The sequence below is a fragment of the Myotis brandtii genome, unplaced genomic scaffold (genome assembly GCF_000412655.1).
Source record: "Myotis brandtii unplaced genomic scaffold, ASM41265v1 scaffold406, whole genome shotgun sequence".
Taxonomy (NCBI): Eukaryota; Metazoa; Chordata; class Mammalia; order Chiroptera; family Vespertilionidae; genus Myotis; species Myotis brandtii.
The window spans coordinates 2,030,815-2,057,860 of NW_005365599.1; the positions used below are offsets into that span (position 1 = coordinate 2,030,815).

General features: G+C 38.9%; 1 protein-coding gene across 1 annotated transcript in view; it reads right to left on the bottom strand.

Moving 5' to 3' along the window:
- PHLDB2 (pleckstrin homology-like domain, family B, member 2) overlaps window positions 1-27,046 on the bottom strand; it is a 221,775-nt gene that overhangs the window by 40,265 nt on the left and 154,464 nt on the right. The window contains exons 4-7 of the mRNA XM_005873332.2: window positions 19,267-19,650; window positions 13,551-13,694; window positions 12,162-12,299; window positions 2,498-2,626 (exon numbers count right to left, since the gene is read on the bottom strand). Coding sequence (XP_005873394.1) covers window positions 2,498-2,626; window positions 12,162-12,299; window positions 13,551-13,694; window positions 19,267-19,650 — 795 coding nt within the window. The remainder of the gene's footprint in view (window positions 1-2,497; window positions 2,627-12,161; window positions 12,300-13,550; window positions 13,695-19,266; window positions 19,651-27,046) is intronic.

The following is a 27,046-nucleotide window of genomic DNA, read 5'->3' on the forward strand; positions in this document are numbered from 1 at the left end:
ATATATATATATATAATATGGATTAAAAATTTTTTAAAACCAGGAGCCTAATCTCAACTAGGCAGCTGAGTAAATATCCAAAGCACAAGAAACTGTCCTAGCCAGGTGTTGCCTGCATTTAATAGTGGAACCTTTCCTGGCAAATGAAAGACTCATTTAATTTCAGCTTTCTTTCCCACACTACTCATACCCCGGGGAGCAATTTGATTGGTGAGCCCATATCCACCACATACTACTTCAGGCCATGGAACAATACAGATGAAAACGGTAATCTGACTCTTAAAGCAATGCTTTAGAGGTAAGAAGCGCAGTCATAAATCCATAGGGTTGAATACACAAAATCAACCTACAATTTCAGCTTAAGTATTTGAGACAACATACAGTTTAAGAAAATGATGTTCTTCCTATTCCTTTATGATTTTATTTTGTATAACTTGCCACCTAATGAAATTTGTTGTAATAAAATCAACTTTATTGAATCTAGTTAAAAGGCCTTGGGGAAAACTTTGTGGTGAAATGGTAATCTGAAATGTTTGAGGTCTGAAGGGAAATGAGTTGTGATAACACAGGAAAGTTTCACTTCTCACAAAATAAGTGAACTTTTTACTGATTAAACCAAGGGATGGGTGAAGAGTTACTATGGTCATTATTCCTGAAAAATAGAATTAGTAGACCTCTTGATATCAAGAGAACAAAAGCTATCACAAGCCAGTTTCTCTCCTAAAAAAAGGGGGTTTTGTGGTAAGTATATTACCCTCTGCTTGGGGAGAAAGAGGAAGGAGTCTTGGCCTTTTAATTAGTAAAATATGCTTTCTGCATAATTTCCTTTCCTCTTTTGTACTACAAATCCTTAGAACATATACAAATTTATGAGTTATCTTATAGAAGCTAGATTAAGCAAAAAGCAATTATATCAACCTAGGTTCAGTTTATTAAGAGAATCTACCAATTTTTATTTGAAGTGATGTTTATAAAGAATGCAAACAATAACTGCAGAGGAAAGAAAGAACAAAATATGTAGCTATGTTGCTGACTCATAGTATTCCAGCTATGTAAAAACTTTAATAATAAGGAGAGTTGAAAAATATGAAACAACTATAAAAATCAGTTTCTCGACCTCTTTTGTGAACTGGCATAAAAACAAACAAAGGACAAACTAAAATGATTTTATAAATACGATTATTCTTTTCCTAATCATCGATACCACAAGATTTCCAGAGAATGGTGCCATTGAGGGATTAGGAGTTTTCTCTTCATACAGCAAATTTAACTGCACCTGATAAAATGAGTGATGAGGAAGAAACACTGTTGGAACTTTCTTTGATCCAACATTGTAAGAAATAACAAATATTAAAACTGTTATGCTGCAGTTTAACTTGTCTGCATTCGGCACTCTTTATTAGATGCTTTCCACCTCTGCAATATACAGAAAAGTTTTAACTAATTTTTCATAACCTAGTGATTCTCAAGGCATCAAATATCTTTGTATTGAAGGTCATCTTAAACATTTTCAAGGGTGGGCTATCTTATTTTTCAACTTGGGAAAGCTCAAGAAGGTACAGACATAATGGTATGAATGAAACTAGCCTTCTTTTCTACTCATGTGGAATCATAAATTGTTAGTCACTCAAAACTAATTACTATTATGTGATTTATTTGAAAGTCCAAGACTCTTAATGACTGCTTCCCCGGGGTCACACTTTATTTGGGCTTCTGTTTCGAGGAAACAGGCCTGTTATCTCTGAACTAAGAAGTGGCCTTTACCAGTGATTCTGAAACCATCCCCGTAGTCGTGTTTGCAGAGCGTGGCCGTGTTCAGCACTGCCAGCATCATGGATCAGTGAATAACCTGATGAAGTTCAACTAGCAGGTCTGTGCTGCACTAAGTTTTTAAAAGTCATGAAATCCACATAGAAGATGTTGAGGCCATTAGTACTGCCCTGCATCTCGAGGCTGCATGTCTGATTGCTGTGATCCTGCTTGTCAGTTCAACGTCACTGAGAAGTAGAAAGAAAAACCACACACTAAGCGGCGGTGGGGAGCAAATAGGAGAATAGGATACTTCTTGGACAAGAAGATAAAATCAAGCTAAAAAATATTCAAGGGCAAATAGTATTCACAATGTAGCACAGAATGGGGTGAAGATATCAGTTGATTTAAATGCTACAATCTAGGTGATCATTACATGTCAGGAATTGCTCTTTTTAAAAAACTACAACAGAAAACAAACAAACAAGAAAGCACCCAAAAACAAAGAATGTTTTTACATTATCAGTTAGGTGAAGGATTCTAACAAGGTAATTTTTAACTGATTAGCATGAAATAATATATACTGTCAGCATGCATATTTCTGTTTAAAAAGTATCTAATGACCAGAACTTATGCAAATTTATGGTATGTGAAAAAGGAAGTCAGAGTAAGTGGAATTTAACTGAAAAAAACAAAACAAAACAAAAAAAGCAAAAAAACAATGGGCACATTCCTGTTTGCTACTGACCCTCTTCAGCTGCTGCTGTAACTGTTCCCGCATGGACTCAGGGCAAGTGTCCAGCTGGGTCTTCTGCTCGGAGTAAAGCTCCTGAAGCCTCTCTAGTTTTTCCCTTTCAGCATCAAGCTTTACCTTCTCCTGAAGTTCAGAAATCAGAAAATAGAAGAATAGAAATTACCTTCACACCTAAGCAGGCGTTAGTGAACATTTCCCAAGGATCACACATACAGTACAGTATACGCAAACTCTAGGTATCCTATGAACGTAGAAACATAGGTTAGTGACTAGGGAAAGGGGGTATAAGTGGAAGTAGAAACAAGGGACCCATTTCTGTATTCTCAAAACACAATCTACATCCTGGAGTATTGGCAATGACCCCCATCCTTCCTTCCTTCCTTCATGCCACCACGTTACAAAAGCCGGGGAAGCAACGGTAATGTTGGTCAATGGTCAACAAAGAACAAAAGCAATGCCAATTGAATTCCTAAGACAGCCTTGCAGAGTCACTTGGCAGAGAGCCAGACAATGAAAAGCAGGCATTTACCTCAAGTGCTGTGGGAGTCCAATTTGCTCAAGACATTTCTTAGGCAAGCTTTGAAAATCACTGAAATTTTATTCCCATGTCGGAGGCACATTAGGCACTTTAGGTAATACCCAGCATCCGAAACAGTTCTAGCTATCTAGTAAACCTCAGTGCTTAAGCAATGAGAGGATCTGATTCCAAGGAGAACATCTAATTCAGAGGCTGAGAGAGCTAGTAAAAAAAAAAAAAGACTTGACCAAGCAGTGAGAGGAAGGTATATAAGAGACACTGAATGTGTGACATTTACTGTGGAGATAAGAACTTCACCTACAAGGACTGACTGAAAAAATAAGTGCAACATGGACTGTGAAAAACGAGAAGAGGAGAACACCCAGGAGTCAGAGAATAGAAGAGAAAAGAGAAGATAGCACTAAATCCCCCCTAAGTCACACACTCCAAAGTGACCCGGACATTTTCCAAAGTATAATAGGCGAATCTGTAATACAGTGATTATCAGGCCTTCCAATGCCACTTGGTAAACAAACAAAACTTCAACCTGTTTAGTGCTGGTCTTCCCAACCTGTGTTCCCTTTATGATACTCTGAACCCTTGACGTAAACTTCAGACCTGATTCTCTCCTTGCGGAACCCTCTCGGACTACACAAAAGCACTTTATGAAGCATGACCGCAGTTTCACCCTCAGTAAGCAAAATACCACGTCCTTCCTTCCTTTCCTTCATTCATTCCGTGTGAATTGGTAGAAATAAAACTGGTTTCTAAGTATATTACAGAAGTATTTTTTTAAAAGATGAAGCTCTGAAGTAGTCCTATGAAATTATACTTACTATAACTTCTTCATCCAAAAGGCCATGATTTCCTGTGTAAACATATATTTAGATTCTTTATAAAAGATGTTATGGGTTTTTTTGTTGTTTTTTTAAGTCTAAAACTGTATGACATCAATACCTATGCCAGTTCACTTGAGTCTCTATTTTTGGCTTAAATTTTAAAGTGTCAAGAGCATTTTAGAAATGTATGTTTTGATTTAGAAATGCATTCTTTTCTCATAATGATTAAATCCAGAAATCATAAAACTAAAATCCTACTTCATAGATCAACCTAAAGATGATTCTGCAACTTATATCTCAGCAGATTGTAAGGCAAGTTTGCTCATTGGGCACATACATTGAGCAGGAACTAGAGAAAGTAATGACACTGTTCACAGAAAAAAAAAAAAGGATTCTCAAGTACTGATTCATAGTAAAACTGAAAATACTGGCAGGATCAGTTGGATTTAGTCTTTACTTTTAGAATCAATCATTTTTCCCTTAATAAAACAGCAATACAGAGTACCCATTGTCTTTTGGCCAATAAAATGTATTTCCTCTGTGTGTGGATCAAAGATGGCCCTCTTTAAAAAGCAAACAATGTTATCCAAAAACAATTCTATTTCTAGATATTACATCACCAAATTTTGCAGTAAATCTAGTTCCAAACAGAAAGTTAAGCAAATAAGAAAACCATTTATTCCAATTAAATACCATAAGTTCAAAGCCCCCAAATTTAAAGTTATATTTGATAAAAAAAAAACACTGATACAATATTTGATAATATGAAAAGGTGCTGGCCTAAAACACAGGTCTCAATCCAAAGAAAGAAACAATTGCTCTGATATCCTCATTTTTAAAAATTGTTAATAATAGATCACAAATGAACAGCTAATAAAAAATACCTTCTGTTTACATAGTGCCTTCCTCCTGAGGTGCTCAAAACGTTTCGCAATTCCATACAAGGGGGCGGTTAGAAGAATTATGCAAGCAGGCACCATCAGAACCTTCTGCAGCTTCTCTGCGATTTACCAGTAAGGCTGTGACCACTACCTAGGTCTCAGAGCAAAAGCTCAGTGGGGCCAAGGATAGGGCAAAGGAAGTCAAGGGGAAGGATGAAAGAAGGACTAGTGGCAGGTGTGCCTGGCCATAAATCACAGAGGACCACAGAGGTGACAACAGTCCTGCCAGAGCCAGAAGTAGACCAACTCTGAGTCAGAAAGAAATTAATATTCCTCTCTCCTATTTACTGCCCAGGAAGTTTTCAGAGGAAAATGAGCTCCAAACAGTAGTTAATTAGAGCTGAAAGTATCACCTAATACAGCGAAGGTAAAATAGATGGACAAATTAGACGGTGTTCTAATTGCTTTTTACAATTATTGCGTTATAATTGCCTTTTACAATTATTGTGTTATAATTGCTTTTTACAGGGATTCTTGCTTTTTACATGTAAAATATAAAAACAGGGTGTTATTCTCTGCCTCCAGATTTAAAACTCACCTATACCAATGAGCATAGCACAGTGATATTTTCCAAACATAAAATTGGGAAAGAGTATAACTTTTTTAAAGATTCATAAATTTGATTTTCAGGAAATACATGAATTAAGATAAATTTTTAATATTTTAACAAATTTAACTTTGTTGACAAAATAAATTTCAAGGAATTGGGACACACCAGGAATACCCAGGTGTACAGGGGCCATTTACAAAACCAAGAACAGACCAAGATTCCCTAGAGACACAGCTGCTTCCATCAGCACTGTTCTTGCATTGACTTGTCCTCGTCACCAATTCATTGCCAGATGGTGCCTGTTTTGTGTATTTGAGACTGATGTTCCCGAGGTGTATATTCAGCCAAAAGTAAATTATTCGCAGGCAAATGAAAGTAGAAATCAGTACATAAACCAGGCTTATAGTTATTTCCATAGTGAGTTGTTCATTCACTCACTCAATAAATACTTACAAGGGGCAAGAGGTAGAGAAGAAAGGGAACTTGATCACTTCTCATGAAGTACAGGCTATTCAGCTCTGTGGTTCTTAGCCCAGACTGGGTATTAGAATACCTTCTGTGAGCTTTTCAATATGTTATTTCCAGGCCTCCACTTAGTCAGAAAGGCTAAGGAATGAGCCTCTAAAAAATTTCGCCAGCCCAGCAGGAGTGGCTCAGTTGGTTGAGTGTCGTCCTGTGCGCTGAAAGGTTGCCGGTTCAATTCCCAGTCAGGGCATATACCTAAACTATGGATTCGACCCCTGGCCAGGCACGTAAGGAAGGCAACAGATCAATGTTCCTCTCTCACATCGATGTTTCTCTCTCCCTTCCTCTCTCTAAGCTTGTCCTCGGGTGAGAATAAAAACAAACAAAACAACAACAACAAAAATCTCTCCAACTTTCCTAATATGCAGCCAGGATGACAATCACTGATTTAGCCACCCAGGATGATGTGAAAGGCAAAAGTTAAGATGCTACCACAGGGTACACCAGAAATTGTTCTTAAATATTTGGTCTTAGTACCTTTGTTTCATAATATAAAAGGCTTCTCTTACAAGTAACATCCCAGTTGTTTTTGTCCCAAATTTTTACATTCATATTAAATGCTTCAAGTAACTAAACAAAAAATTGGACTGTGAGAGATTTCAATATCCAATATGCATTCAGAGAGAAATGGTGCATTTCAAATTCAGGTGCAAAATGATTCTCTTCTAATAGACAAATGGTCAGGAGTGGTTATAAAGTTACCCTGAATAATTGGAATTTGCACAAAAGAATTGCCAATAATCCTGAATGAACATAATAGTCCAAGGATTGTCATAGGACCACTTATGTTGCTAGATCTGTGGTTAGAAGACAGTAACATAAGTTTTCTCTCTTTTAAGTTGTATTCTTGAACTGAGAGTTAACCTGTTGGTTCTATCTGAATTTCAATACCACACAGAAATTCTTGAATACCAGTGAAAAAATCATTTTAGCATATCTGAGTGTGCAATACTTGTTAAGCAGATGGGTCAAGATTATTCTGAAAAGATTCTTACTTTTTTTAAAAATATATTTTATTGATTTTTTACAGAGAGGAAGGGAGAGGGATAGAGAGTTAGAAACATTGATCAGCTGCCTCCTGCATGCCCCCCACTGGGGATGTGCCTGCAACCAAGGTACATGCCCTTGACCGGAATCGAACCCGGGACCCTTGAGTCTGCAGGCCGACGCTCTATCCACTGAGCCAAACCGGTTAGGGCAGATTCTTACTTTTTTAGCTTGTATGGCTGCTAGTTAAAACAGAGGACACTCAGTTAAATTTTAACTTCAGGTAAACAATAAATTACCTTTTAATGTAAGTATGTCCCAAATAATGCATGAGACATAATTATACCAACAATGTCTTATTTTTCACACTGTCGTGCTATGAACCCAGAGGGAATGGGCTCCCGCAGCTCAGGCTCCTTTTCATTGGTTCTCACACAGTGTGCCTCTCTGGGTCGAACAGGCTGTCGCTTCAGCTGAAACCAGGTTCCTTTCTCTGTGGCTCCCTTCCTCTTCTGATCACTTTCCTTCCCACGTTTCAGCTCTTAGAGTGTTTAATACGCTCAGTACATACATTCATTCTGTTGGCCAGATCTTGCCCTTAACTTGTTTGTTCACAACAATGTCCACCACATGTTCGATGACACGCAGACTCTTCCAGTTTTGCTATGGGAACATTTGTGAACACTGTATTTCCCTTGATGCCTACATCATCTTTTTTTGTAGATTTGCATGTATGTGGCCAAAAGAACAATTCCACGTTTTTTAAAAGGCCCAGAAAACACATAGTGGGTGCCTCTCTTCTTTCCCTTTGTGTTAGTCATTTTGGCGAATTACTGAAAGATGGTTATTCCGGCCCAAAGGAAAAAGTTATTTTCTGTGTATTGGAAATGCAAATGAGCATATATATATTTGGAGGGGGGCAAATCCAACAACCTCATTAGTTTGATAAGGTTTTCTTGAAAATTAAGATCCATCTTTGTAACTTCCAAACTGTTTAGCACAGAATCCAGCACACACTAGGTAATAGGAACATGAAACATTGGGTCAGATTTTGAATGGGTACAATGATGGGTTAAAATTCATAGTCCCTAAGCCATCATTTTTAAGGGTGGTCCATCCAAAATCCTCTCTGTACACCCCAGAATCCCTTTCCTTAACATTTTCTAAACACTGTGGGGTTGTCTACCAGGCAGGCATCCTCCTTGGTTCATGGATTAGGCAACTGTTTTAAGCCCAAAACCACTTATCTGAAATTCTTAAGGCCACAAGTGTTCCAGATTTCAGAATATTCTTAATTTTAGAGGGGTTACACAGTTCATATAGCATATATTATATGGCATTTCCAGTGAGGTTGGGAAGATACCTTTACTCAAACATATTACCATTACTGCAGCTACTTAAGAATATTCACATCAAGTGAATATTAGTCAAAGTCAGGTTTTGCGACCAACTAAATTTTGGTGCCAACCTTAATAAGGACTTTTTTCCCCCATAAAACTTTTCATATTTTTGAATTGCAGAGGAATTTTATAAACCTATGTCAACAAATGGAGATGATCGAGAACCCATTCTCTGTCTGCCTCTGAGGCATTTTCCTATATTTCATTTTAGGGTTTTTTCCTTTGGCTTTGACATTTTAATTACAAAATTAATGGATATTTAGTGTAAAAAACTTGGAAAACTAAAACACTACGAATTTATGTAATCAAACAACCACCAGAAAAAAATACCCTAATCTGGAATCCTGTTGATTTAATCCGCAAATCCTTGATATATTTCCACATCCTCTAACCAGGGAGCTAACTTTGAAATGTAAGAAAAAAGCACGGGAAGCGCTGGGTCCCTCTGAACATGGACTGCGATTTGGCCAATGCTCTGCACTCAAGAGGCATTAACACTTTGCTAAGGAATTCGGGGCCTGGCTCATGGTCTTCCCCTGGCTCTGCAGGAAGGATGGGGAGGAAGTAACAGGTACTTTGGCAAGATAATAATGGGCAATAAAATTTAACCATTTGAAATAAGTGATATATGCTTATTGTAGAAAAATCAGTCCATTAATTTAAGATTTCACTCAGGAGCATGTTGTATGGCATAGAGTGATTTAAGCTTCAGTTCACACCTTTAAGATTATTTGGCTATAAAATGTGCAGGTCTGGATGGCTATAGAATATCATAATCTACCTGAGTGAGGATCATTAAGAAAATACAGAGGAAAAATCTTCTTAAACAAACACATATGCCCATACCTTCTCAGCAGCTGCCCCAAATGGGACTTTGCCTTGGCTGAAGGCAGTGGAAGGAAGGGAAGCCGGCTCCGCACAAGGCTTTTGCCCAAACTGAGCTCCCACGGTCTGGTGGCCTCCCCACTCTCGGTCACCAAGCCCAGGAAACTAAAGCAGTTTACTAGAGCAGAGATGAACAATTCTCTCTCCTTTCACCCATCCCCCCAAAACATGATGGCCTCTTTGCTTACTGCTTCGTCAACTAAACATCCCCTCTGAGTTGATGTGTGAGTCGGATACTTATATCTGCTCAGGGTTTATCTGACTCATAGAGACTCTATCTGTGATGGGACCGCTGTCTGAGAACACGGCAGGCAGGTGGCATTAGCTCAGAGTGACATGGAAACAAGCTTACTGATGCTCTTGACAGTGGTACCCAGAAGGGCACTGAAAGGTTGGCCCAGAGAATGTCAGGTGGGCCACAGGATATGAGTCAGAAGTTCAGAAAAGGATGGTAGACTAAAGACAAACATGAGACAGTAACCAGCACATACAGGTTATTGGAAGTCATGGCTATAAAATAATGTGAGGATACAAAAAAAAAGGGTTCAGATCAGAGACAAATACTCTTAACACCTGGTTAGATAGAGACAGAGGAGCAAGCAAAGGAAACTGAGATGGAAAAGTCAGGAAGATGAGTAAGAGATAAAAATGAAAACCAGAAGAACATGGTATGGGAGGCAAAGGGGTGGGAGAGAAGGGAAGTGCCAAGAAAAAGTTGACCCCTGTCTTGAATGCTCCTCAGGAGTCTAATCACAAGAGGACTGAAAAGCACCCCGTGAGCTGGGCAGCACCTAGGTCTTCAGTAGTTTTAACCGGAGCAAATCTAATGGAGTAGTGGGAGCCTCAGCCAACTGGAATGAGAGGAATGGTTAAGTGGGAAGAGGACACACAGAGTGCTAGAACAACGAAAGAAGTTTGCCGATGATAAAGAGAAGTGAAATGAGGTATTAGCTAGTAGAATGTTTAGTTTTAAGTAATAACTTTTTAAAATACTGATGTTGGCATGCTGACAGTAAAGGCCCAGTAAAGAGAAAGAAGATGGTGAAGAGGGATATAGGACTGAAGATGTGGAGGTGAATGGCATGAGGCCCATAGCATATACAAAGGCTCTGGTCTTTGAAGGGAAGAAAGAATCTTCCTTAGCTGGGAATAGATGGGATGCTTCTCATTTCTCAGTGCAGTGGGTACTTAGATCATCTCAAAGCCAGAGGGAGGAAAGGGGACCAAAGGTTTGAACAAAGCAAAGGTACAACATCTCCATACTATAAAATGGTGGAATAAGTTAGTTTGAGAAACACAGTAATGTCACCAAGCAAGACGGGGTCTCCATTTGAGTTTGGTTCTCGAGAATATGTAGTAGCATCATCTAGCCCAGTCGGTTTTCACTTCCCTCAACCTCCTCTGGAATCCCTCACCCAAAGCTAGTTTCTGCCATTTTTCACACCATGTGATGACAGATAATAATCCCACCTTCTAAGACCAACTAATCCCTTAACAGCTGCATGAGCTGATCCTATACTTCAGGCTCCCACTTGTATGCATAGCCTCTATAAGCCACCAAAACAATAATAGGAAGGATGGAGGGCACCCCCTTGCTTGCTCCTGCTCATGTTCCTGGAGTTCCACATTACCTTAGGTCTGCAGAACATAACACAACTTTCAGTGGAAGTGAGATTCAGCACTCACTCGACTTACTTCACTTTTGTGTAGAATCTGATGCTAATGACAGAGACAAATAGAACTTGTAGGCCATGCCATGCATGGGCTATACAAAGATAAGTAACTACATGGATGGGAAGGCAGAAAGGTTCACTAGGAACTTGATACCTATTCCTATGTCCCGTAAGTTTTCCGAAATGACATAAATGATAAAATAGTAGTAAGTCCCAAAACACAGACATCTGATGCCTCCAACGAAAGTTTCTTGCTATCTCAGTGCAGGATCTTTGAAAAGCATTATCCTCTCATACTGCACAACTAGACAATCAACCCTTTGACTTGGTTTTGAGCTTTGAAAGAAAAATATACCTATTACCCAAATGGGTTCTTTATTATTTCAAAGTCTGGGGCTAGACGAAACACACATAAAATTTAATACGAAAAAGCTGTGCAGTTTAATCTTGACAAGCAGGAAACCAAGATATTGATGTGTAGCTTTTAATCTGACTTCAATTTCTGACAATATCTTTTTGAGCTTATTTTCTGGCACCAAGATCAAATGCCCTTATTTATAGGTCTCGAACAAAGAAGAACCTATAAAAAGGAAGCCACATTCAGCAGAAAATCCTTTCCACATATTACCAGTAGAACGTACTCAAACTGAACATTTTTTCTTTTTCTCAACTTAGTGGAGAACATGGAGAGCAAGAAATAATATGTTAAAGCTCATTCTGCTTTTTCTTTCTCAAACTAGAATTTTAATTTTCAGTTTAGGCTTAGGTCAGCTGTCACTAACTCAGAATGTGAGAGGACAGTAAATAAACTATTTCCCAGAGAAAAATAAACAAATAAACAGACAAACAGAAAACACAACTACCACCTGGGATTCTAAAAACTACAACTTTTCATACTTTCCCTAGTAAAACTTTTAGGTTGTGGCCTCAAAAGTATAAGCAAGACCTTTTCCAGGATAAGTGTCAACTGTGTTTCACAGACAGGATTCCCTGGGTAGTGTGTGAGGATCTTCTGAAAACTGCAATGTGTCTTTCAAGGAGCATTGAAGAACATGGCAAGGCAAGACAGGGGAGATGAATGGCTCCCATTCATCTTTTTAATAAACAGAAAAATGAAAAGAAATGAGGCAATCATATTTGAATATGCTTAAGCCATTTCTATAGGGCACCAGTGGTAAAGAAGGTCAGTATACTAAAATAATTCTCTAAAAAACACAGTGGAATCAGAAGAGGAGAAAGACTGGTGGAAAACCATGGTAATTCATACAACATTTAGATTCAACCAAATGGGACCACCATTTTTCCCATGAAAATTGCATTCAAATTAGCATTTTCTTTTACCTTGGTCTTTTCACCAACAATGTTCTTTTCCAGTTCTGCTATCTTCCGGTTTATGTGATCCAAAATCTCCTTCTCTTTCATCAGTTCAGTTGTTTCAGATTTCTGCTCCCCTTCCAAAAGAGCACATTCCATATCCAACTGCGGACACAAAACAAAGCCCAGAGGTGTTTCACCTTTAGGGGAACTCTCAGCTGCCCACTTTAGAGGTTCATCTTTAACAGCTACAAATTCCAAGAAGTAACTACTGTATCAGCCAGATTGTGGGGCCTAGAGACTATTTCAGAGAGCCCATGAGAGGCTTAGGAGTCCTATAGAAATATATCCTATCTTCCTAGAATATAAGAAAACTAGTTATTTAATTTTTCTATGATGACCCTTTTTCTGCTTATTTCTCCAAATATTTTGCCTATCTGCTTAGTTTCAGGCTCCACCATGAACCATCTAGGGAGCAACCATGCCTTTCTTTGTTTGTCCCTAGAGCATGGGAAGCAAAAATTGCACTCAGCCAGCATGCCTGCACTGCATTCCTTAGCAATGCCAGCAGGAGGGGCTTCCAGGGTTTGTGCGCAAGCTGACAGGTGAGCAGTCCCCTTCCACTATGGGGCTGTCTGCATCATCTGTGAGTGCAAACATGCAGATCCTGCCTAGGCAGAATTATTTGCTCTTTCTCACTCCATGGAGGTAATATAAAAATGTTCCATCTCTTCAGTTATAGTTATAATTCTATAACCAGAATTACAGTCTGTGTCTATCTCCCCCTTGGTTTGCAAACCTCTAGGAAGCTAAGTCCATGCTCAATTCATATGTAAATCCCTGCTAGAGTATCAACATGATATCCATCTCACAGTAAGCATGCACCAAAAATATTTATTGGGTTTGAACTTGAACACCTAAATTCATGGTACCTTGAGTCACAGTCTTGTAGCAAGTTAGAAAGCATATGCAGTAAGTCCTCACTTAACATCATCGAAAGGTTCTTGTAGTTGTGGTGAAACGATGTATAATGAAGCCAAATTTTACTATAGGCCAGTTGATATAAACAAGAGTTAAGTTCCTACAGTATCTCATTAACGTTAGAACGTAACAAAGTTGAACAAAATAAGTTATTTGAGAACCTGCTGTACTAATTAAGATAAATTCAGTTATACATACAGTAAATGAAAAATGGCTGAATATGTTTACCTCTGTTTATTAAAAAAAGAAGGAAAAGAGAAATGTAAAACAAAAAAGGCATTTTTATCCTGCATATATACCCACTGAACAAATGTTTGCTCATGTTGACTTCTCTGTATTCCAATGCCTGTGTCCTAATGGGCAACAATATTTTAAAGCTAAAAACAAAAGAAAGAAAAGCAGGGAGAGAGTAAAAAATTAACTCATGGCTTATACCTCTCTGGAAGATTCATCTATCTGGTCATTTATATCTTTGATTTTTTGTTCAAGTTCCTCGAGGTTGTTCAGAATTGTTATCCGGGTCTCCTCCATTGCAGCCAGCTCCTGAATCCTTTGTTCCTCACTTATGCCCTCTGGGGTCTGCAATCAATCCACACAGAAAAGAGATGTTCACACTTGAATTCCAGAATTTCCCAGTTCATAAACCAGCCCCAGGTCTAATGTTTCCGCCTCCAGTCTTATCTGGATTCTAACAGCAGCCTTTTGATAGTTTAGTAGGAACTCTGCATTTCCCCACAGAATCTCAGCAGTTGGGTTCTTAGACTAGCTCACAGAATTTATAAATTCATACGTTTTTAAAATGAAATAACTAAGGTTATACAGATGAGGAAACTGTGGTCCACAGAGATTGTAGTTACTTCTTTACAAGGCAGAGACCTAGAACCTAGGCAAGACTTTGACCTCTTCCTCAGGGATCTCTTGGGCATGCTGCTGCCTTTCATTACAAACTCCATATCTCTCCCATCTCCAAGTGAAAACATCTACAACTGTCTCTGGAATCTCTACCATACTATTGGGTCCTACCGCTAGGGTCATCTGCAAGTGAGCTTTCATGCTTATTTCTTTCTTTCCAACACAAGGTGGAAAAAAGCAAGGGCATATCACATGTGGCCCAATCTCACTAAATGTCCCACAAAGTTAATTATCAGAGCAAAACAGGCTTCATTACTTCTATGATCCCCTCCTCCAGTGATTTAAAATGAGACACCTAATATTAAGTTAATTCACATTTTGCTTTTTGTGTTAGCACACTACTTACATCTTATAGGATCTTCTTTCTATATAATGTTTAAGACACTATCTGGAAAATAGCCTTTAGTGAAATGAAACAAGGCCCTGGCCATCATTCATAAAATTATGTCATAAAAAAATGAGTTCCTAAGCAAGAAACGAGAAAGTCAAGAAAGAAATTAAGTGAGAGAAGGCATACTTACTCCCCTGAACAATTATGCCAAACTAGAGGCCCAGTGCATGACATTCGTGCGTGGGTAGGGTCCCTAAACCTGGCCAGTGATCAGGGCCAGTCGGGGGCCTTCCTTTTGGCTGCCAGCTGGGGCCTCCCTTCCCTGGCTGCCAGCTGGGGCCTTCTTTCATTCCATGCCTCCCCCTAGTGGTCAGTGAACGTCATAGTGAGCAATGAAACTCCCCATCTCTGGTTGAACTCCTGAGGGGACACTTTGCATATTAGGCTTTTATATATATAAATGCCCAGGGAAAAGGGAATGTTGATCATACACACAGCCAAAATATCACTGCTTGTTATTTTAAGAAAAAAATCTAGTGAATTGCAAATAGCAAATTTCAAGAATTCAGGTTAATTATCTTGTGTATCACCAAGTAGAGACCAGTCTTACTGTATGTCAAGGAATGCTGGTATATTGAAGTTTCATTACTCTTTAAAAAAAGTTGTAATTTTTTCATCAGTAAGTCAATGACTCTACAATTTCACAATTAGAAATTAAAAGCAGGTCAGATAAGTAAATTATTTAAGATTATTCACTAATCATTAAAAGAAATATTCAAATGAAAAACTATTAAAATTTATTGTACCTCATTAAGTTCATTTAATTTATTTAAAAATCCTGAAAATAACTTTAAGAAGATAGGCATCATATTGTGTTCTTTTATTAATATTCTTTACTCTATACCCCACTTGCTGCTTGCTCCTTAAGGAGACTAAATGATTGAGAAGTGACAAGTATCTCAGGTTGACTAGAACAAGGATGCAGCCCTTCCAAGCTGTGACATTTAGCTTTCTAATTGCCACCTGAAATCTGTATCTTATTGACTAATAAAACAACTGTGACCTTTTTACCACAGACAATGAATCGCATTGTCCTAGTACTTAGGTGCTTGTGGTAGGGCCTGAGGAATTCCTGTAACAGTGCATGGCATTCCGAAATCACTGACATGTAATCCTAGCAGGAAAGCCTCAAGAAGGCCGGCATCCTGTTGGGTCAACATTTCATATTAGATTTCAACTTCCAACGTGGTTTAAAAATATCTCTCCCACTGGTGGAAGCAAAGCATTAAGAGAAAACAAAAACCGAACAATCTTCAAAACCATAAAGATAGGTAATAGTGGCAATTATAAGAATCTGTATAACTCAAAGTTTCACAATAGGTATATTTAATAATAACTGGAGAGGCTGTTTATAGCAATACATACCATCTAGAAAATTACTGTGTGTTTATAAAAAGCAAAATCTTTAAAAGGAATTCTAAAACTCTGGTTTGTGATAGAATGGGGTGTGGATGTAGACCTCATTTATATCAAAATAAAGAAAACCAATAGAGAACCATGGGTGTGGTGGCCACTAAATATCTTTAGCTTTATAGGGAAAGAGAAAGCTTTAATTTTAATCTCTCTGGGATATTTTTATTGTAATGGATAGGATTCCACTGGGAGTGACATTATTTAATAAGCCCATTACACATGTATGTGCATCCCCAAGTATGCCATCTCTACAGTAATAGAAAGACACAGAGAAAGGGGAGAGAGGATAGGAACTTTGCATCTGCCTTTTTTTGTAGATCTCTTCTTAGAAACATCTTGCAACCAGACAAGGATGCAAGTGTGAGGGTTTTCCACTGTAGACAAAGTGATTACTCAAAAGGAGAAGAGTGAAAAGTACTCATCACAAAGAAGAAAACATTTTTTGGTAACTATATGAGGTGATGAATGTTAACAAAATTTATTGTGGGAATTGTTTTGCAATATATGTTAGTCAAGCCATTATACTGTATGCCTTAAACTTATATGCTGTGGTATGTCAAGTATATCTCAATAAAATGGCAAGAAAAAGGAGAAGAGTAAGGTACTCTTAACTTTCACCTCAGGTGGTGGCAGACAGGTTGACAAAAGCTCATTAAAATTAGCTTATTTCCAAAGTTATCTGTACCTTTAAGTGTTTGGTAAAGCAAGTTCCAGAATGGTTATCTCCAGGTGCCTAAATATCATTAAAATCTTTGTTTTATTAAATCGGCTTAGAGTTTTTTTCCGCATTCCTCTCTACACTAATCCTTAGATTGATTAATAACAAACACTGTACTTTTAAAATAATTCAGTGAGCAGATTACTCCAAGAGGAAGCGCACCAAAAACAAATGGCCAGAACTTTTTAATAAGCTTCTATCTCCTGTCTTGAGGTAACATATGTCTGTCTTCAAAAAGTAATAAATGAAAAATGCATTCCCGGGAACCCGTCGCCCTCTCACTGGCACTGTCTACCAAGCTGCTGTGTGCAAACCACAGGAGCCCCTGACGTTTCCTGTCTCCCAGGAGGCACAGTCGGATGCTGCTCCAAGCCTCAGAGGCCTCCTAGTCCACAAAGCACATTCGAGCAATGGAAAACATCTGTCCTGCTCTGCTCACTTACATACCAACAGCTTTCTTGTCACAGTTCTCTTCAGGAGGAAACCTGCCTCCAAAAGGATGATCCTTAGGGAGAGCTCACAGCTTAGCATCAAAACAAAATCTAGCAGATCTCCATAAGAGAAGACATGTGAAAGGACTTAGGATAAAAAGGTAGCAAAGGATTTCTGAGAAAACACAATGTGACAACAGGTCAAACTATCAAATGGTGGATCATTCACTGTGCCTGAAAGACAACTCTTGAGTTTCCTTCCAGATCCTAGTTTTTTTTTAACAGTTGCATCTTTCTGGCAATACAGACAGATGTCCTATTTGAAGTTCCTCTCCACTGAGAATTAGAAAGGTAGATGTGGTCATTAGAAGGAAGAAGGGATTGGACAGTCCAGAGTCTTGATGGCCATGATGTATACAATGGGAGAACTCAAGGTAGGTGACTTCTGACCAGGAGCATTCAACTTTTTTTAACAAGAAAAATCTTGTTGCAGCCAAACAAACAAAAATAAAAACAAATGCATAAATTCTCCTGAATAGTACTCAATGTGATAAAAAATTACCTCCAGAATTTAGTACCATGATGACATATTTCTCATAAAGAATCAGTAAGTGTCCTTCTCTTATAACAACAACAACAACAAAATAACTAATGTGTCTTTTTTACATTTGATTCTTGGGCCATGACTGCCAAGAATCTCAGAGTCTAACTTAATGGTCAGAGCTACTTAAATAAATAAATTAACTAGTCCTATTTATTCTTAAATAAATAAATTCTTTTGATTATGGTACTTGCTTTCCCAGACTCTTTTTCCTGTTTTTTACTATCTTGGTGTTCTAATTTTATTGTAATAAGATACTTATAAAATACTTATATTTTATTATAAAGTGCTCTTAAATCCTTTCTAGAGAACAGGTAGGAGAATTTTTTAAAATTTTATAGAAAAAAAATTCTTAACATGTGTGAAAAAATAGCACCAAAATTTTTTCCTTGAACTCCATTTTAAAAATCCTCAAATTTGAAAGACATTTTAAAATCAGCAAACGACCAGAAAACTAAATAATAACTATGATGACATATAAACCTTAAATTTTTATATGTCCAAAAAATTTCACAAAAAAGCCAAAAGTCAAAGTTACCATTCATGATAAAAGACTAATTTCATTACCAAAATAGTTATTACTCAGTAAAAACAAGGCATTTTCCAAAAATTGGGTGAGGAACATAAATAAATGTATTTAAATACAAATTAGCAACTAAAACAGTAAAAATATGCCCACTTTCATGCATATTAAAGACAAGCTAATTACACCTATTAGCTTAGCAAATTAAGAAATTCTGATAATAAACAGCCTTACGAAGTGTATGGAGAACCAGGTGTTCTCATAAAATAAACTGTTGAAAGTGTAACTCTTTTGAGAGTACAATTTGGAAATATTGATTAAAATAAAAAATATACAAACTCGTTTACCTAGTGTTCCACTTTTAGTAAGTGATCTCAGAGATAATATTTGCACAATATATATATATATCCTAGAAAATTTTCTGCATGTAGATTTTACTAGTCAAAAACTGGAAACAACTTAAATAGTATTCCCAAACACAGAACACTAGTCAGCCATTGAAATGAATGAGGTAAAGCTGTGTATACTAATATGCAAAGATGCTCAAAACATTTAGGGAGGGGAAAAATGCAGAACGCTATGTATATGTCTATGCCTATAATATATGGCCATGGATGCACAGAAATATTAGGAAAGCATGTAAAAACACTTTGTGTTTATCTCTCAGGTGTACAACTCAGAAGGGACAGAATGGAGAGAGACCTTTCGTTCTACTTTTCTGAGCTGCTATATTTTTTACAGTGCAAGCTTACTGCTTTATAAGAAACACTAATTTGCTACACCTTGCTAATACCTCTTAAACTGAAGCTTCACTAAACACATTTAGCAAACAAGCATGATAGAGCCTCTAGTCTCTACGCCAGTGATGGCGAACCTGTGACATGCGTGTCAGAGGTGACACGCGAACTCATTTTTTTGGTTGATTTTTCTTTGTTAAATGGCATTTAAATATATAAAATAAATATCAAAAATGTAAGTCTTTGTTTTACTATGGTTGCAAATATCAAAAAATTTCTATATGTGACATGGCACCAGAGTTAAGTTAGGGTTTTTCAAAATGCTGGCATGCTGAGCTCAAAAGGTTCGCCATCACTGCTCTACGCCAATACAGATGCCCAGTCCTGGGCCCTCAATCCCAGTCTCTGTGCTCTGTCTCCTTTACCTTTGGCAGGATACTTAGGTAAGAGGACTCATTGGAAGCTTTCAGAAAGGCAGAGGGGGGCGGTGGGGGAGTCCTGGAGAGGTCCCTGAGCAGTTCCTCGTTCATGGCGCTCCTGGGGGAAAGGAAGCTGGCACTGCTCTGACTCAGGCTCCCGAAGACTGCCAAGTCCGCCTCGTGGCCAGCGCCTTTCTGGTGGCACCTGTATCTGACATCGGGGTTCACCAGGGCTTCTTCAAACACAGAATCCTCATCAGAGATCTGCAGTTTCTCAAGCTCCTTATTGATTTTCTGCACATCTGCCACGGTGGTGCCAAGGGACAAGCGACTGTCAGGCTTTGTGTATTCAGCACAGAGGCTGAGGATGGTCTCCAGACGCTGTCTCTCCTAAAACACGAGGGGAGGAGAAGGTCAGTGAGTCTGTGAGAACGGAGACAACTCCAAATAGAAAGAATGAAGAGGCTGGGACCACTGGTGATTTTGTCCCACACACGAACCCACAGACACTTGGCTGGGGATGATTTCCATCTTCTCTGATGGACACATACAAGGATCCAGATGACACCAAGGTGAACAATGTCTGATATTCCTCCCAATCTATATTCTGGGCTGTCCCCTTTACCTGTACATACCAGTGCTGGTCCTAGCCCATAGAAGCAATCATTAAGCCTTTTCTTGATTTAACAATTTTCCAAACACTTGAAAGGGTTTTTAAATCTCTTTTTTAAAAAAATCTTCACCCCCCTCACTCCCTGTACCTATCTATCTTCAACAATATCTAGCTCTTTCATCACTATAGATTTAGTATTTGTCCTTAAAATAAATTTTCTAACTTCCTATAGAAATATCATTCTACTGTTAGACACACAAAAAGAAAAATGCAAATTTAAGAATTTTTTAATTTAATAGGCATATCTAGGTCATCATTTTATTTCTTGAAATGATTCAAAAATTTCAGCTCCTTTTTATGTTTCATCACCATGTGAAGGTATTTTCCACCAATTTCTCACATGAGTAATTGAAATGATAAAAAGGTGGGAATGTTGCACGAAAATGAAGACTATTTGATGTCGTGTCCAGACAGAAAGACAACAATGTAGTTCTGATTCTGAGATCATTTAAATCATTTAACTGAAAAATAAGATGATTGTTCATTTGTTTTTTAAAAAGCAATATATAGGCCATTGATGTCTATAATGGTACCACTAACTGACACCCCCTCATTCCCCATGCAAAACAAGTAGATAGATATGATTCTTGACTTTAAATAAATTTACTAAATATTTGTGAACAACAGGGTATAATTTACAAAATGCTTATCATAAGCCTAGACAGCACTGTTTGGGTTGGGGAATCTCAACATCTTCACCTTAATTTTAATGTCTAAGGGGAAAGAAAAAAAAATAAAGTAACAAAAAACATCTGTTGTGATTAAATCTACCACACTGAAAAGAGAATTCAAAGCCTTCTAGAGAAAAGCATTTTCCAAACCGGTCGTCAGTTACAAAATAGAAAACTTTTAAATAGCACTGGGCTGCTATTTTCAATTTCTAATTGCAGCAAATCTATAAGGACAAAATCCCGAAGGCAGTTTGCTTTTTATTAGTCAAAGGAGTGTCAAGTAGAAAAGTCAAGTAGGTACAGAGCAACATAATTCCCTGGTTTCCATCAAATACATTCATTAAATGACAAAATAGAAGTCATTTGAGTTGTATCTGACTTTTATCTGGCTTCTAAACACGCCCCCAACCCCCCAAATGCAATAGCTTGATCAAAAGGACTGTTAAACTGGTTGCTATAAGCCCCCACCTCCCTTTCACTGTCTGAACTTCTGGACTCCAGCTGCAGCTCCGTCCTCATGGCCTCTTCCCACTGCAGGCACTCAGAGCCACACACCGGCATCCCGGGAGCACTGCACCCTGTCCATCCAGGAGCCCGGTCCTTATTTATCTCCACAGCTGCCACCAGCTGCCAAGCCCTACCCACCTCAGCTCTATGGGGAGGGTTGAGATGGGGGGTGGACTCAGCATTCATTGCCTTATTTTAAACCTCTCCAACCATCCGGAATATGCAAAAAGAACCTGCAAGGGGATGTGTGAGGAAGGGGACAGGAATGAGATGTTACATTTTACTCTTCTCAACAGCATCTACCTTAGAGGCTAATCTCCAAAGAAAAGTGTTCTTTCTACCCTTTAGGTAAATTAAGTTGAAGCATCTATGATCTAGAGAGATTATAGAGTGAATATATGAGCCTGGACATTACAGTTGGGATTTTTTTGGAAATTGTCAATTTCCATTTATCAGGGCTCTCAGGACATGTGGCCTTCAAAAGCATAAAAGGTACTTCTGCCTGGTCTATAATACAGCAAAATTCCTCCCACATCTCCTTCCCAAAATAGTTTCTTTTGCTGCCAGTGCTCTTGCTTAATTCCCGAAGGAATAAATGATCCCAGCCCGAAGATGAATGCTATTTCAGAGAGTGAAGCGCAGCATTCAATGGCTTGTACACAGGAAGTTTGGTCTACTGGTATGTGCTTCTCTATTCTTATCACCCCATTCACAAGCCAATCTGTCTAGGCTTGAATCACGCGCGCACACACACACACACACACACGCACACACACCACTGCTGCCCACGAGTCTATAACAAATTCAGGCCACACCGTGGCACATTGGCCCCATAAAAGTGGCACCAAAGAAAAATAAACTGATGATGAAAAGTGCGTCAGAATAAAGTCTGCAAGGCATTTCGGAAAGCACTACAAGAAGCCTTTTAAGGAAAACCAGGAACAGAATTTCCCCTCAGACAATAATTCTCCCTTGAGTCCGCTTCACTCTGGAGTTTTGTTCCTTCCCATTCATCACACCAATATTCTCCACTCTGCATGACCTAAAACCAGGGTGACTGCTCCAGACCAGGACACTCAGAATCCAATAGGGCACTATTAATAATTATGCTGGAACATCAAGTGCAAACTGGGATTGGCAAACTCCCTTAAGTTCGATTTCCTTTGGCATTTCACCTGGTGATATGCCGAGTTGGGAAGCCACCCTCCTGGAGATCTTTACGTCCTACCTCCTTTCCAAACCAGCAATTTACTGCACATTCTCCTGAAAAGCCACCAGTACAGAACCCAAATATCCACATGGTCCATGCTGCTAGGGTTGAGAAAGCAGGTCACTTCAAAACAAATGATTTCAAATACATTTTTATTTTTTCTCCCTCCCCAATTCCCCTTTCCTCCAGCCCTGTGTACCACATGTATCAAATCAAAGAAAGCTTTGAAAGAGACACAAGATCTTACAAAATATACCTGAAGAAAATGGTGTGCAATACTTTCCCTCGGGTTTAAAAAAAGTAAACAAACAGAGTGTTCTTTCCTTTTCAGGGGAATGTGTCTGGCATTGCCCCACTGCAGTTCCCAGCCCTCAGTTCACAGTTCTCATCCATCTCCTCAAACCATCCAGTCTCCTTGGGATCAACTACAGCTAGTCTAGGCCAGTGGTCGGCAAACTGCGGCTCGCGAGTCACATGTGGCTCTTTGGCCCCTTGAGTGTGGCTCTTCCTAAGCCTTAGGAGTACCCCAATTAAGTTAATAACAATGTATCTACCTATATAGTTTAAGTTTAAAAAATTTGGCTCTCAAAAGAAATTTCAATCGTTGTACTGTTGTTATTTGGCTCTGTTGACTAATGAGTTTGCCGATCACTGGTCTAGGCCATAGGACTCTAAATATAATTCAGAAATAAATTAAGCAGAAAACTAAGCATAGGTAAAAAAAAAATTAAATCCTTCTGTTATAATTAAATATATTGAGTCATTACATGAAACATAAGGTCAATCTTTAATGGTTGGATATAATTTAGTTGAAAGGAGATTGTTTTTTCTTAAGAGGAACCTTTATAACTGATAAGTATGACTTTACTTCTCTCTACTGTTAACCCTAGAGATTCAGTATCTCCCTAATCTTCAATTCAACAGATATTTTAAGTTACTCAATGCCCAGTAATATGCTGGTGTTACCAAGTTGAAAAAAAGACAACGTTTCTAGCCTAAAAACTTCAACAGAAGGCACAAATGGGTAATCAATTAAAGAAAACAGTGATAACAGAGGTTTACAGAAAATTTATGAATTCACAGATAGAGAAGAAAAATTACAGAAAAACAAATTTGAGTTGAGTTCTCAAGAATAAATGAGTCTGTGTGACCTATTGAACAGTAGGGTGGGCAGGACATTTCTGTAAAGGAACCATATCATCAAAGGCATAGAGTGGTGGAATATCTCAATATGCCAGCAATCAGCAACTACTGTGTAGCTAGGGAGATGGGACTCTTCATAGGAAGAGGGATGGAGTGCATACATAGAAATAGGCCAACTTTTCTTCCTCTTTATATCAGGACTCAAGAGATCCCAATAGCCCTAAACAGACTTTTGAAATAAATTCATAGACCCTGGTCTGAAAGTGGATGGCAGAATGAGAAGAGTTGGGCTGACAGCATTATTTCCAGGACTCCACAAGCAAATTCTCGTGTCTTCATTAGTGGGGAGACAATCAAGAGGAAAAACAGTAGCAATAAGTCTTTTATGTGAGTCCACTTGTTTTTAGAGATAAATGCTTTGGGATAGTAACTAAGGCTCCTAAGATCAGTTCTCTTTCTGGACACAGTGAAATGGTTCTTCTCTTCCTTACCCCAAATTAGATGTGACTATCAAACTTGCCTGGGCCAATGAAATGTGAGAAGCAATGTGTGTCACCTCTGCCTGAACAGCCAGTGTATGATTCATTGCACACCTTGCTTGCCATGGCGGAGCGACAGAGGGTGCTGGCTCCAGCCGCCTGAACCCTGAGCGAGGAAATGCGGAGCGGAGGCTTCATGCACTCCGTGCTGGACACACGGTGTTTCATCACACAGCAAGGTGGGTGGGGTAATGCTCCCTGACTCCACAGGGAGAGGCGAGTGGAAGCTTCACATTTGAAACCTCCCGACTCTGCCTTAAGCGTTTTTTTTTCTTTTGGCTGATCTTTATCTGTAGCCTTTCCCTGTAATGAACGATATCTGTGACTGGGACACCTTTCAGTGGGTTCTGTAAGTCTTTGCAGCAAATTATTAAACACGAAAGAGGTGTTGGGGAACTCCCTGAACTTGCAATTGGTGTCCAGTGTAGAGACAGTGCCCGTTCACTGGTTTGCACACTTACCCAAACATTGCCTTAGGATTGTGGGGTGTTTTTTTTTTTATCAGTTTAGAAAAAATGATCTGATTAAGAAATTGTATATATAAGTAAGGAGTTTTTATTGTTTGGTTTTACAAATTATCCTCATGGAAGTCACTTTAATATCTAGCTATCTAGCTAAGAATATTTCATTTTATAGTCTGTCTGGGAAGTCCACGTTCAGACTTGCGGTCAGGAAAACGCTTTATTCTTTACCCTTAGTTTAAACAGATGTGCATGTGTGCCTCATCGGAAAGGCTGAGCTGGAAAGAGGCCCAACTGATGCATGAGAGAGTAATGGCTTTGTGTGACCGTATCTGTTCTGGAGGGGACTGCAAGTTATTTGGAGAATTACTAATAACATGATAGCTACTGATTGATTGGTAAACATGTGTTATGTACAGATTAGTACGAGGATGTTGCATCATATACCCCTATTCTCCACCCATAGGAATGGATAACTGTATGCTGAGGGAGGGTAAGACATATGCAAGCAGCTAGGACAACATTTACCACTCAGGGGTTTCCAGTACCTGCTTCTAAAATATACTCAGTGCCCTCAAATACACAAACACACTGAGAGGAGATCAAGGCCATCCTGTCTGAGCTCCCTGAAGTTCCCTCCTGTCACTATCTCTATGTATCTGGTCCTTCTTCCTCCATTGCACACAGTGGCTAAGAGCATGAACTCTGGAGCCAGACTTCTTGGGTTTGCCTCCTGGTTCTGTTGCTACTTGTGTGGCTCTGGGAAAGCCATTCAGCTTCTCCCAGACTTCATTCCTCATGTAAGAAACAGAGGATTACTGGGGTATCTACCTTATAGGATGGTCAAAAGTATTAAAATGCATAATATAATATATGGCTGGCACTTAGAATGCTGCCTGGGACAAGTGAACACACACTGTTATCTAAGGGGAGTCCCCAGGCTGAGCCCTCTGCCCGCACCATTGCACCATATGCCCTCTCACTGTCCTTGTGGGATATCTCAGTGATCCCCTCTCCGACACTCACTTCTTCTCTGTGACTGCATCCCCTCTGTCTGAAAAATAAAGAATAATTTTTATCATATTACTCAGTACATCTACTCTTCTACTTTCCTTCAGACCCCTCCACCTCTACAACACCAATCACAAAGAAGTTGCTAGGGCTTAAACTTCATTCCCGCTCATTCCCAGCCCTTTGCAATCTAGAACAATGTATTCTGCCTATAAGAGAAGGGGCACCTCCCACTTCTCCAGGAAAATCAGGAGTGAAGTGACCAGAAATAGGAGAAGTGCTTTGAAATAAAGGCATCAGGACTTTTTATGAAGGAAGCCACTCTGTGTGATCTTATATTTTAATGATTGTGGGGTAAACTGACCTCTCTCCCCAACAGAACCACTGGACACTCAGGGCAGAATCTCTGTGTCTAAGATTGATTACATGGAAAGAACATGGATTTGGATTTGAAGTTCTGGCACTTATCAAGCCTCTAACACAGAAAGTTATGATCAAGTTCAACCTCTCTGTTACCTGGTCTGTAAAACAGAGATAAGTGCCTACCCTAGAGTTCTTGGGAGAATTCAATGTAGAATGTTTTATATACTTTATACTAAATAGTCTAAAGTCTGTGCCTGTCACATACCAGGTGCTCAGTGTTTGTTAACCACAATTAGAGGTGGTTTCCATAAAAACTTGAAGTGAAATAGATCATTGTCTTGTGGGTCCTGGGGAACCATCTCTAATATTGGTTAACAAGCAAACCTTAAGACCAAACCCAATTTTGTTCAGGCAAAGGAAATGCAGGGAAAATGTTTCTCTGAAAAAATGCACAAATTTACAGGATTCCTCTGCCATTCTGGAAAGAGAAAAACAAATCCTTCGCTGCCCCAATTCCTTCTGCATGGTGGGCAGGCACCTGCGCCCCGGCAATAGAACTCTGCCCAGTCACCACAGCAGCCCAGGGACGAAGGAAACTTTCCAGCCCTCACTGCCATTTGGTCCCTCAATTCCCACCATTACAGGGCAGCATCAGGATGGGTAAAGTAAGTTAACAATTTTATGAACAGAAAACACAATAATTAAGACAAGAGTAAACTCTGTAAACCTACTTTTGGGCCACCCTGTATATTCCCTACAGCACATTAAGTCCAGCAGAGTAGCTTCTAGACATAACTACCCTCCAAAAATCCATTCTCCTATCCAGTGCACACACTTCAGCCCTGACATAAAACCTAGGTTTCTACTTCACACTGCCTGTGGCTCCACCTTAAACACCAGAGACCATCAGGGTCCCTGCCCTATGGGTGCAGCACTCAAATACCTGAGGACCTCATCATATCCTGCCTCTGCTCGTACTCAGACAGATACTTGGCTCTTTCAGTCTCACTTCATAAATCAATTCCTCACGCTCCTGACCATTTTCTAAAAAATTATTATTACTCACCAGTGTCAACATCTTCCTTAAATCCTTACCTTCTACTATTTCTAGCTGTGTCTCTATTTTAGAAATACCCTGCACTTTAATACATATATGAATATAAAATAAGTATATATTTAATTATAGCACATTTACTATGTACATTTAA